General features: G+C 44.8%; 2 protein-coding genes across 2 annotated transcripts; both read right to left on the reverse strand.

The window, feature by feature from the left end:
• LOC8056168 (transcription factor bHLH79) lies at positions 3957–7103 on the reverse strand. Its single transcript, XM_002458933.2, has 8 exons — positions 5842–7103; positions 5535–5750; positions 5367–5432; positions 5201–5269; positions 5002–5076; positions 4674–4895; positions 4493–4589; positions 3957–4401 (listed from the first exon to the last, which is right to left on the reverse strand). Exons 1-8 carry the CDS (start codon positions 6511–6513, stop codon positions 4364–4366), a joined length of 1455 nt encoding a protein of 484 aa, XP_002458978.1. The 5' UTR covers positions 6514–7103; the 3' UTR covers positions 3957–4363.
• On the reverse strand, positions 11681–15626 carry LOC8059106 (calcium-dependent protein kinase 22). Its single transcript, XM_002458934.2, has 8 exons — positions 14969–15626; positions 14403–14526; positions 13905–14048; positions 13658–13810; positions 13346–13461; positions 13088–13255; positions 12613–12843; positions 11681–12154 (listed from the first exon to the last, which is right to left on the reverse strand). Exons 1-8 carry the CDS (start codon positions 15572–15574, stop codon positions 12023–12025), a joined length of 1674 nt encoding a protein of 557 aa, XP_002458979.1. The 5' UTR covers positions 15575–15626; the 3' UTR covers positions 11681–12022.

The raw sequence follows: 15831 nt of genomic DNA on the forward strand, positions 1-15831 counted from the left end.
GTTTCGCGCCCGCGCGCCCCGAGCGGCGCGGACGCGGCCGTGCAGAGAATACGGGGGGGCCCCCGGGGGACCGCAGGCGCAGGCAGCAGGGCCGCGGCGCGCGCAACCCAAGCGGGTGCCGGTGCCGCGGTGCGCGTAGGACGCTGGACGCGCGGCACCGCGCACGGACGGGAGGCCCTTTCGCACGAGGGGCGTGCGCTGGTGGACCGATGATCGCAAGCGGCACCGCACGGCGTGGCCGCGAGGATCGCGCACGGGACGGGACACGGGGGGGCGTGTCGTACTCGTACCGCGCGCCCGGTCGCGGTCCGGCATCCGCACCTTTTCTCCTTGCATTGCCACCCTCCACCGCCACCAGTGCTCGCTGCTCGGTACCGACGGTAGCAGAGCACGAGCATCGTCAGGATGGAGCCGAGGTGGCAGCAGGCCGCCGCGTACTACGTTTACGTTTATACTGCGCAGTAGGTACACGGGCAAGAGCATTTGTCCGTCATCGGCCGTGGTGACACGCACACATGGCCGCGGGCGGGCCGGGGAGGGTCGGGGCCACGGCCACGGGCGGGCGCAGCCGGGCTGATAGGCACATACCAACGCACGCAGGCCACTGGAACAGGAGCCTGCAAGGAGGGCCACTCCTGCTCCTCACCTTCACTCACCCCCACCCCAAGATAGATAGCACACTTGTCGACCTACCACTCGCCCTCCACGCCTCCTGCACCATAGAAACTGCACAAGAAGTCAGAAATTCACAAATGATGACCGTGATACAAGTATGTCAGGTGCGATAAGCCAGGTTTGCATTAATTTCCTAGATCAATATAGGAGTCTGTTTTTTTGTCCCACGGTAATAGAAACAATGGGAAAATACTCCACACAAGGTCATGCTGGAGACTGCTGCATCTGCATTCGTCGTACGACGGTGTGGACTGGGTTTTTGGGTTGGACGCAATAATCGGTCCGGTGTACCATGATGAACGAGGGGCCAGACACGAGAGTCTATCTATACCTGCCGATGGGGATTTGCGGCAACGCGGACGGGTCACCAGCCATGGCAGATGGCATGCAGCAGAGGCGCCTGTGCGCCCCGGCCTCGCGCGCTTGCTTTGCTTATGTCGGGTGGGCAATGACGAGATGAGATGGGCGCGGATTAGGAGGGGGATCTCCATCATGCCAACTGCGAGCCAGCCAGCCATGCTGCTGGTATGCATGCACGCCTACGCCTTGGTTGCAGCTGCAGTTGCCAGTTGCCAGTTGCAGTGCAGGGGCCCTCTTCCTCTTGCCGATCGATCGATGGCCTAAACCTGAACCTGACATGCCTCCCTCTTTGTTTCGCGGGCCACTAATCATCCTTTCAGGGCCTGTTTAGATTGGAGATGAAAAATTTTTGGGTGTCACATCGGATATGTCGGAAGGATGTCGGGAGGGGTTTTTAGAAACTAATAAAAAAACAAATTACATAGCTCATCAGGAAACTGCAAGACAAATCTATTAACTATAATTAATCTGTCATTAGCACATGCAGGTTACTGTAGCACTTAAGGCTAATCACAGACTAACTAGGCTTAAAAGATTCGTCTCGCGATTTTTAACCAAACTGTGTAATTAGTTTATTTTTTTATCTACATTTAATGTTCCATGCATGTGTCTAAAGATTCGATGGGATGGATAAAATTTTTTTGAGGAGGGAACTAAACAGGGCCTCAGTCTTTCAGTGTGTGCAATGCAATGTCGGAAATCTTTGTGTTGTTGAATCGGATGGAGTTGGGGCTCATCAGTTTGGACAATGCTTTTTATTTCTGGTGAAATATATTTAAAAAAAACAGAGAGAGGCTAACTTTGTAGTAGAAGTAGGGCTACAGAGGTGGCTTCACTTGATCTTGGCTTTCATGATTGCATTGCATGGCCGATGCAAAAGCTGGAACGGATATGGACAGTTCAAGCCCTTTCTTTTTTTTGCATGTATGCAGACTAGCAGCAGTAGCAATAAGATTCAGACTCGATGGCTTCAGAAAAGGCGCCCAATATTTTCATGTCACGCCTATGCAGTCCAGTCGGCTGGTGCTATCTATCGGTCGCCCTTTGAAAGGACCCGTCAGGGGCTCAGGTTGGCATGGCATGGCATGGCACGGCACTAGGTGAGCTAGGCTACCGTATCCGTGGTGTGTTCATTGTATGAACGGATTTTTGACGTAATGTCAGCTCAGTGCTACTCCTATCGGAAGTCATGAAACGTACTTAGTACTTTCATAGTATATCTATATATAAAATTGTAGATGTTGATACTATTTTTTTGTAAATTTAGTTAGATTTAAAATGTTTTAATTTTGATCAAACCTAGAATTGCATGATTTTTTGGACGGAGCTAGCACTAGCGTTCTTTCTTGTTGACGTGCAAACACTGACAGTGACACCATGCACCATACTAGTATAGAATACAAGTGCTCGATCAAAGTTTCATTCACTTCATGCTGTGGCTGCCAACGGACCTTAAATTTTCCCGGAATATGGTGTCCAGATCTGGGCCAGCTGGTGATACACATATCTCACACAACCAAAAAAAAAACATAATAAAGCGAGGCGTTTGACTTGCGGTTGTGGCTGCGATCGCATCACATCCCCTTTGTAATGCAGCATTTTCGCGGCTGGTGACGCACTAGTCTTGGCTTCAAAGCTAACAGAAAATCACGCCTCGCTCGCTCCAGCTGCGGTTGCAGCCTCTCGACATGGAAAAACGACGAGGCCCACTTCTGATCAATCCAATCCATGCACCAGAAAATCTTCTCGTATCATTTGTGTATCTCGTCTCAACAGAAACCATACGATAAAAAAACCATCTTACTTACCGCTGGATATATCTCTGTAATAATTAGCACAAAAAAGGGTTCCTTGTTCTTGCTCGTGGCAGCGCCATGGTCGATCTCGGATGCAAGCAGGAGGAAGGAAGCAATGGCTGTTGTTCATGGCGGCCATTATCTCGCTAGCAAGAGCAAGACGCACTGAGCAATGGCCACGACGAACTCTTGTACGGGACACACCACGTTGCACCGTCGTCCTCTCCTCACTGTGCCGTTTATAAATGTGTATCATCCCTGTCTCTACTCTCCTCCCGGTCGCAGAACAATAATCCCCAGTGACTTACGATCTTGTCGCACTTATTTTTGCTGCAAATTTACAGCTCACGCATGCTGCTGCCGTTCCATAATTCCATTGCATCTGGTCAGGAATAGGAATAGTAGCAGCCGCAGAACCAGTGTTCTTTCGGAGCAGAGTAATCCGGCTGCACGGATTTGTCAGCAGTAAGCAAAGCACTGCTCTGATCTGATGGTGTAGCGTGTAATTTATTCATGATTTGGAGATGGCTCAGGCTCAGCTATATCCCGCACAAGATCGTCGGGTCAGGCTCGAGAAAGCGAGAGATCAGAACAACTCGCTCCGCTGATTCCGTTCTGGCGCGTGATCACAGCCTGGATGATTTGGACTTCACTGAAGTGGATTGGTAGCTCCAATTCTTAACTACTTAACGACTAAAGAGAGGGATCTTTTTCTCTCTCTCTTTTTTTAAAAAAAATAAATCAAAGTAGCTATAGACGAGCAGAAACAGCGTAGCATTCATCGCACTGAATGCTGATGCCTGATGCACGCCTGGCATAGTAGCATCTCTGCTGAAAAAAAAAAGAAAAACAAAATCAAAAGGGTCCTCAGCTACTAGCCCCTGGCCTAGTGCTGTCCCTTTCTCCGGGTACTTATCATACAGCTAAAAAGCACCCACAAATCCACTCCCAGCACAAGTTGCTTGTTCCTTCTGTCCATGTCCTTTTTACACGATCCAGCTTCTTGGCTGAATTTATTCTAGAACCAAGAAAAAAATCCTGGTTCCTGAGCTCAACAGAGCAACAGCTAGAACAATTCTATGCCATTGGCAAGATGCAGGTATCAGAATTAAAAAGAGTCTATGATCCATTCAGGAACGGGGATTTCATCTTCAAGGAGATCAGGAATGACAGGAATAGGGATCTTAAATATATATATCAGCTACAAATATAATGGCAATACAAATGATATTACAGGTCTTCTTCCCTCTCGCTTGAGGGGAGCATAAGGGTCTGATTGAGAATATACTGGGATGCAATGCACCGCATTTCATTCCTTGCGGGCGATCTTGCAGCTAAAACAGGCGACCAACCGCCAGCGTGGTGATCTTCACATCTTGTTCAAAGAATCATTACACCAGGGGGAAAATTAGAAGCTAAAACACTGCTAGGGCCCAACGTTGTTAGGTTGAATCTCAGAGTGCTTCCGCTGCAAGCTGTGCTCTCTTCTGTATATACAGGGGCGTCGAGCTTTGGACTGAATTTCGTCTATGTCAAAGCTCCATTTTCATGTGGACTGTTTGCAGTGAACCTGGTGAGTGGTAATTCGATGTCAGAGCTCAATATATAGCGATGTTTGTCAACTAAGCTATCAGCCGATAGGACGCTGATTTTTTTCATACCGTTGTAGCTATTCGAAGAGGTGGGAGCGATCTCCTGACTTTGCCCGATATCCATGTGAACTACGCTTTGAAGGTCGTCTTGCCAGAAAGTCCCGACCTGTGACATATCCACGTTTCATCCTCAGTGTCACTGCATACGAATATGATCTAAGCTTAAGAGCCAGGACAGTGGTTGCATTACCTGAGATGCAGCATCACTAACACCGTTGAGGAAAGGATGTTGCGAATTCATTGGCCGGCAAAATGCCGGGTCAAGTGGGTGCATAGAACTCTGGCTGTCCATGCCGGTTAGGCTGCAACCTAGAGGGTTCCCCTGGTGAGGCTGGTTAAGGTATGGCAGCGGTGCACCTGAGGTCTCCAGCGGGAAATGCGAGTTCTGCAGCGGGCCACAGGACTGGTGTATCTGATTACAAACAGAATTGGAATATGAGACAGGGTGAAATGCTCCATTCCCTCAATACCAGGAACCAAACATAGTAATGTGAACGATCATATATGCGTGTCCTCACATCTTTAGGAAGGAGGTTAGGCAGGTTGTTGAAGTCCAGCTGGGGATTCACAGTGGCCAATTTCATGGACAGAAACTGCAAAATCGATGTGAAGGGAAAGGGTTCAGATAGAGCACATCGACCCTTGTTCCATTCTAAAACGGCAAAAAAACTGCAGTTTCAGAGTCATTCCAGCTGTGAATTGACAGTGGAAATATACCTCGACTTGCCGTTGCAAGGACTGCACGTAGTTTATGATTTCATCGAGCATGACTGCCTTGCCAACCACCTGAAACGAGAAACATTTCCCAAATTCAAATCTGAGCACACCAAACTACTCGAGTGACAGCAAGTGCCTGATGCAGTTTCATCCGCTGAGTGAGTACCTTATTGCAACCCGGAACAAGATCCTGCAGCAGCTTCATCCGCTGGCTGATCTTTTCCCTTCTCACCTGAATTGTTCACAAGAAGCGAGAAAAACTCAACACACAAATCTACAGCCAGCAAGGATGATAGCAGAAAGAACAATGCAATTGAGCCTCAAGGAACCGTACCCTCTCCGCGAGGCTGTGGCTGTCTGTCGCCTCACCGCGCCTCGCCCGGACATGGATGTAGTCCTTGGGCGGCTCGGGAGGCTTCGATGTGCTGTCCTTCCCCTGCTTCTTTCCACCATTCTCGCTATTGCTCTGCGCGGCCTTGCCCTTGGTGGAGTTGTCCTCCGCGCCATTGCTCTCGTCCGCCGATTTGCACCGCTTCCCACCGGATTCCTCCTGTAAAACGCCCCCAGAATGAAATCTTTTGCCCCAAACCTGAACTGCGTGGGGGAATCGGGGAACCAAAGCAACGCAATTGTGCACGTACCTTCGCGAGATCCTTGGCGGCGGTGGACCCGGGGCCGTCCTTGCCTTTCCCCTTTCCGCTAGCCTTGCGTTTCTTTGCATTGCCATCGGAAGGCCCCTTGAGCGCCATCTCCGCGCTGGCGGACGCCGGATCGGACACCGATGACTCGTCCCGGCCGTTCCCGAGCTCCAGCTCCTTCAATGCGTCGATGGGGTCAGCGTCCGGGAGGCCAAACTGTCCCGGGACGGCGCCGCCATAGCCACTTCCACCGGGGCGGCCGTCAAAGCCGGAGAGCCTCGCCGCGCGCTCGGCGAAGCCTGGGTCGGCGAGGAACTGGTCTAGATGAGCCATCGGCATCAAGTTCTCGAGGATTGGCAGGCCGCTGGGCGCAGCGCCACCGACCTGCGGCGGCGGGTAGTGGTGGAACTGGCCCATCATGGAGAGGTTGAGCTTGGGGGGCGAGCTGAGAGGGGTGCCTCCGTACTGCGGCTGTGGCGAGATCCCGTGGAGAGCGAGGCCGTCAGTCGCCGCGGCGGCCGTCGAGTTGGACGCCGGGGAGGAGACCATCGAGCTGAGCGCCGGGTCGAGGTGGTCGCCGGCCGTGGCGGCGGCCATGGACTGGTCCCAGTTGAGGTTGAGGAAGCACGCCGGCGCCGACGCCGGCGGCAGCTGGTCGGGCGGCCCACAGTTCATCTCCGGCGCTCCCGGAATTACGCAAAGATCTGCAGCGAGCGTCCCGCAATCGCCAAGGGGGACGGGGACCGCGCAAGAACCCGAATTCCGTCCACGAGCACGCGCTGTGACCCCAATTGAGCAAAGAAACGCGAGGGGCAAGCAGCGCAGCTCCCACCAAATCCCACTACGGGGGCGGAGATAAGGTCCGAGAAGGTAAAGGCAGGAGCTTTTCGTGTGCGTGACAAAGCAAGCAAAAGTGGGGGAACAGTAAAGGAGTGGAAAAGAAGCACCTAAACCAAAGCAAAAGCTTGCAGCAGGCTGAGGCAAAAGCAGAAGCAGAAGCAGGGAGGAGAGAGGGTGGTAGAGAAGTGGTAGTAGAGATTGCGAGTGCCTGCGCTGGGGCAAGTATGTATAGAGGTCCAGGGTAGCATGGGTCAAATTGGATGGCTTATGGGCATCATCACCTCAGCCTTTCCTGCCATGAAAGGGGGGAGGAAGAAGCTAGAGGGAGCGGCACTGGAGAGAAAGAGAAGTGGGTGCGGGGCGGTGCCGGGAGTTTGCTTGCGGGAGGTGGAGAAGGGAAAAAGGGGAGATGCACTGCTGCTCTGCTGCTGCCTTTTATCTGTGCTGTATAAACCCAAAAGACTAAATACAATTTGCTAGTGTTTTGTTTTCTGATCCTGGAAATTGTTTAAGGAGGAAGGAGATGAAGGTGATGGTCCCCAAGCAGGGGATGGTTGTTTGGCTCATGAAATTGAGAGATGAACCAATCATTAAATTGGGGAGGGAGGCAAGCCCACAAGGGGACAAAGGATGCTTGGTAGTCTGGGTTAGATCGTATACTAGCCAAAAACTAAACAATTTTTAATGGTTTCCAGTTTTTAATTCCAGGATAGAACAAGGAGCCCATTGGATGGGAACCGCTGCGATCTGTTTGTGTGCTGTGATAGTTTTTATTTATTATTTATGGCTGAATGAAGTTTTCAGCCCCTTCTGTTCGATGATGTTGGTGTCTTTTTTCCGCTTGTTTAAAAAGTCATGCAGAAGATATTATTGGTTGTTAGAAAAAGTACGGCTTATAAGACAAACGAGCAGGTTCGGGTCGGAAATTTAGAAATACGTGCTTGTTTTTGCTACCACCCAAAGTAAATGTGGTTTGATTTATTTGAACATTAGCGGCATCTTAGTAAAAATTCAAGGATGCAGTAGTTTAATTGTTACAAAAACTTTTACAGGTCAAAATCTGTTTTGTATTATTTTTCTGTGGTCAAATACGCCTATTATTTTCTGAATGGATGACTCAGTTTGACAAGGCACATTTCATTTTGATATGGCAATGTTTCGATATTAATAATTACTCCATTGAAAACTACTTATCTATGATATAAAAGTACAATCTTAAGTAGGTATTTTAAAATAGCAATATAATGACATTTTTTGTCAAAATATATTAATAGAGCAATTGTCCATTTTTGCAACAAAATAAAATATGTCTTATAATTTAAACTAAGGTAGTAGTGTTTTTGAATTAAAGTCGAGCCTCCACCTTCAACTTATGTCCATATGTTTACACCTAATTACCTTTTCTGTGCAAGAGTTTCCAATAAAACATCCTAATCTAGGATTTTTGGCAACAATAGAAAAAAACTCATCTCCAAGAGTTTCCAATACCACCTCCTAATCTTTTGCCACTTCAAAAAAAAAAATCACCCAACGCATGCAAAGATCCGTGAGTATCGGTCTCCCAATCTAAAGGTGAAAGGGTATGGAAAAAAATAAAGAGTAGAAAAGAGTTCCTCATTAAAATGTATAAGAGAGAAAGATATATAAAAGTGGTTGGAAAATTTTAGAAATGTTATAGGATGTAAAATTGTCTTCTATATTTTACGATTGAATTATTAAAATCTGTTAAAGATGATCTTATTTATTTCTTTCAATACTTCTTTGGAAACATCAGTGTTTTTTGGAACAAATTATCGTGTTCTCTTAGAGATGCTCTTATGACGACTTGGTCAACATCAAGATCTCGTAGGTCTGACCTATACATGCTCTACATTCATAGAGTTGTAAGTATATGCAAGGACGAAGCCAGAAAAAAGTTTAGGAGGGGCTGAACAAAAATCTTACGACGACTTAGCTCTACTATGACCACAACAATAGACAAATATATCATAGCTTAAAACTCTTATATTGGAAACATTGATTAATGATAAAATTTATAAAATATATCATGAAAAAATAAAAGATACAGTTCACTCATACCTAAAGGTCCAACTACGATTTACGAAGCTAATAAACGGCACCTGATGTTGACACACATTATTTGTCCAAAATAGCAATCTAGAGAAATAGATAAAATTGATTAATCAAATATATATGGACCTCAAAATTATGAATTTAGAAGATAATAGATCATATAAATTAGCCCAAAATATGTCAGCCCTTCCTATTATATATATAAATACGTGAAATTTTCTTGAGGGGCTTCGGGGAGCTCTATGTACACGCCAGCGGTAGGGGGGGGCTCGAGCCCGCCCTGCCCGAGCGTTGGCTCCGTCCCTGAGTATTTGTGTCAAATACATTTTTCAATGGTCTGTTTTTGTTAGCAACTTTTGGATGGTCGATAGCTCATTCTAGAACATTATTTTACTTTTATTTGTGATGATAATAGGGAGCTATTGGGTTTTACACATTCTTCCTCAAGTAGGCCAAGAATTTTAATTTTATTATATAAGACAAATAGCATAAAATTTAATCAAGGATATTATACACACTCTTTGTTGATTAGCACAGTCGTTATGTTTTGACTGTTTTACTGTCCAAGTAATCTCGAATACTGGATTATCACATAAACGACTTTTGTGTTAAGTGATTGGGAAATACATATAAATGTTTCATTTTATAAGGGTACTCACAATGCAAGACTCTATCATAGAGTATAAGACAATTAATTACATATTATTTATGGTTTTTTGCTGATGTGGCAACATATTTATTGAAGAAAGAGGTCAAAAAAATAAGACTCAAAGTCTTATTTAGACTCTAAGTCTAAATTGTTCGAGGTAATAAATAACTTTAGACTCTATGATAGAGTCTGCATTGTGAGTGCCCTAAAGATGCTTGTGAATGGAAATTAGATTATCGTACTACTAGCATTATTGAAAACGTACTGTACGGTATCTATACATCCAGAGCATTATTGAACTACTAGCAGTAGTGTCCAGACGATACTAAAACCACGCTGCGTTGCTATCGTAAAACGCAGTTTAGACTACTGAAGTGGATCTGTTTCTTTGGTGCTCGTAGTCGCTCATTATTTATTTTAAATTATAAAAATAAAAAACTAGTATCAGTTTTTTAAAGAATGGTTATCTACTAGTTTGTGGTCTACTATATATAGTTTTTTTTTCAAGTGGTTTCCTGTTTCTTTACCGCTTGTAGTCGTGCTTATTAGTTATTTAAGCAAATGATATCCAAATAACTCTAAACAGAGCATTAACAAATATGTAAAATTTCTAAAAGAAAACTAGATCTAGTTTCCTATTTTTATAATTTAAAATAAATTGATGATTTTGTAGCGATCAAACCAATTTTGTAGGCAACAACAAATCATTTTTTATTATTAGAAAACATAAAACCACTTTCTAAACCAGTCAAAGGACTAAATCTATCCGTTTTTGACAAGTGGTTTTGTAGTTTAGGGTTGAAAATCAGATTGACCCATAACATACTTGAAGGTTAAAAAATATACTTTACCCTTCACATCATGTAAAAAACGCAAAAAAAATAAAAAAAAAAATCGTTGCTAAATCATTTAACGGGGTCAACGAGGGCGAGGCCCCTCTCTCCGTGGAACGAGATGGCCGGCCTCTCATCTCATCTCATCTCATTCATCCCAAATCCGTCGAGACAGTTGCGCAGGAGCCAAATGTAGGAACAGTGGCGCTGCCTCTTCGGGTATACTACTACTGCACGCCAAGCCAAACAGTGGTTCTTCGAGGCTGGTGAACTCGTGGTGGCACAGCACACGGGAGAAACGTCGTCCAGCCCGCAGGAAATCGCAGGACGGAGGGTACGTAAACCCGATTACCCGATGGCTTTGCCACAAAATGATAAAAGGCTTTTGTGGACAAGTGCACCCCCAGCAAGGAAAAGGAGGAGTCATTCGTGCTTGCCTGTTGCTTTCTGCTGCACTGCACCCTGCGTCCCTGTGCCCTTTGGTTTTTCCTTTTCCTGTCCTTTTGGTTTCATGGAGCTTTTGTTACGTAGTTACGTACTTCCCTTTCATCTTGTGTTAAGAAAATAATGGCATCTTAGGTGCCTCGATATGGAAGACGACGCTGCATTATTTAAAGCAATTCTTGTGGTTTCAAGTCACTGTTAATTAATTCTTCTACCACAAAAAAATATAGTATCGTTGAGGACAATATTTGATTTGTCTCGTCTCTTCCACAATACTCCCTTCGTCCCTGAATAAATCAACTATTGGAGTTGTCTTAACTCCAGCATATTAAGTTTGATGACTGAATTCGTAGAAAAGAACAACAATACCTATTACATCGAATGAATATATTATAAATATATATTTTATGCTAATTCAGTGCCATAAATATTGCTGCTATTTTCTATAAATTTAGTCAAAAATAACTCTAAAATTTGATCTATAGAGACAATGAGAGTACTTGAGATAATACTTATCCTTTAGAGGACATAGAAAAGAATTGGCTACACTGTGAATAACTTATTACATTTAATGGGTGGTTATTTCATATTGAATTCCTATTGAAACGGTTGCTTCCTTGACCTATGTGCACGTTGTGAAATGAACTACTCCTCCTGTCCTAAAATAGATGACCTTATATATAGGTATTTGAATCTTGTCCCAAAATATCTGGCATTTTTACTTTCGAAAATAGATGACATTATATATAGGTACTTCTTGAGGGGTATTTTTATCTTTTGCTTTCTGCATTGGCCTCCGTGGGAGGAGATTCTTTTCCCACTTAAACTGAATTGCAGATCAAACCAATTTATTACTCAGCTTTCAAGTTGTGTCGGTGCTGTGCACTTCATCGTTTTTGTGTAAAATATTGTTTGGACGAAATTACTGTTTTTCCTCTCAGCAATTTAAAGCTCTTTTGATCTATTAATTTTGGGTATTCTATTTTAATTCTAGGCATTCAGATGGACAACTTCTTTTCTTTATGAATTTGACAGTAGTAAAACGTCAAAATCCGGTTAGTGGATTGCATGGATGCTGGGGCTTCCTTTACATCTCTCTATGTCTAAGTCATTGATATGTATCCTAGGAACAGTAAAGTTTACTTCCAGAACAAAGGACAATGCCAGAGGGCTTGCTACTTGACGAAGTTTGTCAAGCATGCAACTGGTATATGGGATCTCCTTTAACCCTTATTTCCATCAGATCCAGTAATCCTGCTTTTGCATTGTCTTCTGATGCTTGCTGTTTAGTTGAGGGCGTGGTACTATCAGTCAGTAATTGCTGCTTGGAAACTACTTTCTTGTTTCATAAAGTATCTTTGCACAGCCTTCGACTGAGGCTACTGAAATTTTCTCTTGAGTACCTTCTAGAGGCATTCCTCCAGTCCGATCCACCCTTCATCATCAATTCAAACTCTGGATAGCTGATACGTCCATCCTGTTGAACATTTATAAAATATTAGCTATGCTAAATAAGAATGTGTTGTGCAATCCAGGATGAGGAATAAAAACATTGATGGAACCCAACAACAAGTCTTTTGGATTTACACTGACTCTCATATCAGATTTGTAATCTTTTACTTCGTCGAAAACTAGTATATGGCCTTGTTCAGTTCGCGAAAAGAAATTTTGGGTATTGTAGTACATTTGTAATTATAGCAATTAATGTCTAATCATAGACTAATTAGGCTTAAAAGATTAATCTAGTAAAATATATACAAACTGTACAATTAGTTATTTTTTAATATATATTTAATGCTTCATGCATGAGTCCAAATATTTGATGCAAACTGATGTAATAAAACGATATTATTTTCCTTTCCTTTTATTGTAATTACAGTGTGGTCAATATTTAAGTGATAATAGTTTTGATTAGTTAGTTTACTAAGTACTAACCTTGTCCTTGTCAACCTCACGAATAATGTCGTTAACCACTTGCTCATTAGATTTTAGTTCACCATCACCTAGAGCCTCCATCAACTCAGCCATTTCAATAAAACCATTCCCGTCTTTGTCGAAGAACTTGAAAGCTTTAGGTAGATAGTCGTTATTACTCATCTTTTTAATGTGAAGTAAGACTGTTACAAATTCCTCACAATCTAACGTGCCATTTCCATGTATATCACCCTGCAAAACGAAGACAATTGTGTTAGATCATTGCAATGGTAATTCATTTGTGCAACTTCGTAGTATGAGCATTGATTTCATAATGCAAACTACACTTTTAGGTTTGTGAATTAATACTTGGCTGCAATTGCAGATGAATTTACCTCTTCGACTCTATTAATTGTAGTTCAGTTGCCAATATCCCACTCATCCTAATACTACATTATGTAATATAAGAATAAAAAATGGTAATCCTTGCACTCACCGCTTGTAACAGCATCTTTATCTCTTCCTCTGGAACAGGATGACCGTTTATCCGGAAACCCTCCTTCAGCTCGTCAAGTGACAAATTACCGTCATTGTCCTTGTCCATGGTATGGAACATTTGATGGTATTTGTCAATCTCTTCCCTCGGTAAATTCATGGCGACGACCTGCATTAATCATTATCAGAAAAAGATCAGTTAGCGTGTCACTTGAAGGAATTAATTAAGGGTAGTAACAGCAAGTTATCTGCAACTTACTCCAAGTGCCTTCTTCTTAAACTTGTTCATAGACGAGAACTGCTTGAGCCTCGACCGAACAACCTCTCCGAGTGACACATTTGAAGCCTTATCAGCATTCTTGAGCCAAGGATGCTCTGTGTTTTTTGTCAAAAGGAGAGAAAGTATAGCAATAACAGATGAAAAATATGCTCACGGTCGAAAAAAAAATAATGGCAATAACAGTATAGCACAACAGAGTAATATCAAATTTCTTGTGATTTTTTTCTATGAACAGATGCAGTCTGTCCTTTCCATTTGGTTTTCAATAAGATTGGACTCAGGACTACTAACCAAGGACTTGCTTTGCCGTCAACCGTGTACTAGGATCTGGGTCAAGCATCTTCTTGACAAGATCCTTTGCACTCTGGGAGACCTTGGGCCATGGATCCTTCTGTAAGTTTATTACTCCCCGTAGTATCGACTGTGCAATTTTCTCATCGGAGTCTGGAATCATTGAAACAAACAACATTGCATGAGCAGTCCTGATCACTGAATTGAACTACAGTACTTATGAGAATGAAAAGGGAGCAGCATTCACCTCCCCAAAACGGAGGGAACCCACAGAGAAGGATGTGCAGGATGACACCAGCGCTCCACACGTCTATCTCTGGCCCATAGCTTCTCTTGAGAACCTCTGGAGCCATGTAACACCCGCTACCAACCACTTCGGTGAACCGATCCCCTGCATGGGCAGAGCTTCCCATGGTCATTCATCTCAGCTCTAATCAGGTACTCGCTTCATACTAAAAAATAAAATTATTTTGGACAGAGATATAGTCTCAAACGCCTGACTTTAACTCATTATTTTTATAAAAAATATTTAACCAAAAATGATCTATTTATATTTTTATAAAAGTATTTTCCAAGACAATCCAATCATATAATTTTTACAACAACTTAAAAATTATTCATCATTTATATTCTTAATGTTTTATCTAAATCTTATCAAAATGACTTTATTTTTTTAAGTATGGAGAGAGTATATGGCAGCATGAACCGAGCTTGCGATGGAGATGTGGTGGCCGGCCGGCCGTACCCGGCTTGAAGTACACGGAGAGGCCGAAGTCGATGGCCTTTAGAGGCGACTCCTCCGACTTGTTCACGAACAGGAAGTTCTCCGGCTTGAGGTCCCTGTGCATCACTCCGTTCTCGTGGCACAACTGCGTATCGGATTTGTTGTACATGACGAGGCAGGAATAACAGTGTTTTAGATATAAGGGCTAAAGTTCAATATGTGTCACATATATCATATAAGGTGTTCAAATATTAATAAAAAATAAATTACAGATTCTATTATTAATCCATGAAATAAATTTATTAAATCTAATTAATCTGTTATTAGCATAGGTTTACTGTAGCAATCATAGATTAATCTATCATTAATTATGAATTATTTAAGTTTAAAAATATCTCATAAATTAGTTTTAATATGTGGTTTTAGTTTTATAAATAGTTCGTATTTAGTTATTTATGTATGTGTTTAAATATTCGATACGACAAAAAGTCAACTTTTGGTCGGTATTTAGTCCCTGTAACCAAACGTTCCCACTGGCGAATTCATGCGGTCTTGCTCGGGCTGGTCATGGACGAACTGACGGTTACCTGCACGACCTCGACAATGGTGCGGGCGAGCTTGGCGGCGGCGCGTTCAGAGTAATGCTGGCGCTCGAAGATGCGGTCGAAGAGCTCGCCACCCTCGCAGAGCTCCATGACGAGGTGCACACCTTCGTCGTCCTCGCACGCCTCGCGCAGGCTCACCACCCTGCCCGCGCCGGCCTCCGACATGCGCCGCATGATCTCCACCTCGCGCCGCACGTCGTCCGCGTCGGGCCCGACGCGCCGCAGGAGCAGCCGCTTCCGCCGGAGCGTCTTGCATGCCAGAGCCTCCCCCGTGGCGGTGTCCTCGCACCGTCGCGTGACGCCGAACTCGCCGCGCCCGAGCTCCGCGCCGAGCCGATACCGTCGCGAGAAGTCCGGGTCGACGGTGCCGGCGTCACCCAGGATGGAGCCCTGCTTCTTCCTGCCCTTCCTGCCACCGCCCTCCTTCTTCCTCTCCTTGCATGTGACGACGTCGTCGTGGTCCGGGGAGCAGCACGGGTCTTCGTCGTCGTGGCTGGCGTCGACGGGGAGGATGGCGGCGGCACCACGGCCTCCGCGGCGCAGCATCTTTAGCTTGGTGGCCGCGATGACGGAGTAGCAGCCACCCATGGCGCCACGCCGTCTCCGGACGCCGGGTGCTCGCTATCTCCGCCGCTAGCGCCCTCGTGCCTTGACCTTCCCTTACCCTCTCCTCGGTCTAATTCCGGTGCCTGCGCTGCGTGCGCGCCACCGATCGAGGAATGGTCCGACACTTCCGATTCTTGGCTGGCTGCCCGTCAGTGCCGGGCGTGTTCTATGCCGACCGCTCGGAGGCCAGTAAAAATGCCGGTAAATTTTCTTCTGTCCACCCATTCCACAGCTCCAAT

Source organism: Sorghum bicolor, chromosome 3, assembly GCF_000003195.3.
Source record: "Sorghum bicolor cultivar BTx623 chromosome 3, Sorghum_bicolor_NCBIv3, whole genome shotgun sequence".
Classification (NCBI taxonomy): Eukaryota; Viridiplantae; Streptophyta; class Magnoliopsida; order Poales; family Poaceae; genus Sorghum; species Sorghum bicolor.

What these genes read in the sequence shown, in the direction of transcription:
- LOC8059106 (XM_002458934.2), bottom strand. Translation starts at nt 15,574, where the DNA reads ATGGGTGGCTGCTACTCCGTCATCGCGGCCACCAAGCTAAAGATGCTG. An exon ending in GACGGCAAAGCAAGTCCTTG is followed by an intron (nt 13,462 to 13,657) that starts GTTAGTAGTCCT and finishes CAAAAAACACAG; the next exon opens with AGCATCCTTGGCTCAAGAAT. An exon ending in TTAAGAAGAAGGCACTTGGA is followed by an intron (nt 13,256 to 13,345) that starts GTAAGTTGCAGA and finishes TGATTAATGCAG; the next exon opens with GTCGTCGCCATGAATTTACC.
- LOC8056168 (XM_002458933.2), bottom strand. Translation starts at nt 6,513, where the DNA reads ATGAACTGTGGGCCGCCCGACCAGCTGCCGCCGGCGTCGGCGCCGGCG. An exon ending in CCGCCAAGGATCTCGCGAAG is followed by an intron (nt 5,751 to 5,841) that starts GTACGTGCACAA and finishes GGCGTTTTACAG; the next exon opens with GAGGAATCCGGTGGGAAGCG. An exon ending in TTAGTGATGCTGCATCTCAG is followed by an intron (nt 4,590 to 4,673) that starts GTAATGCAACCA and finishes GATATGTCACAG; the next exon opens with GTCGGGACTTTCTGGCAAGA.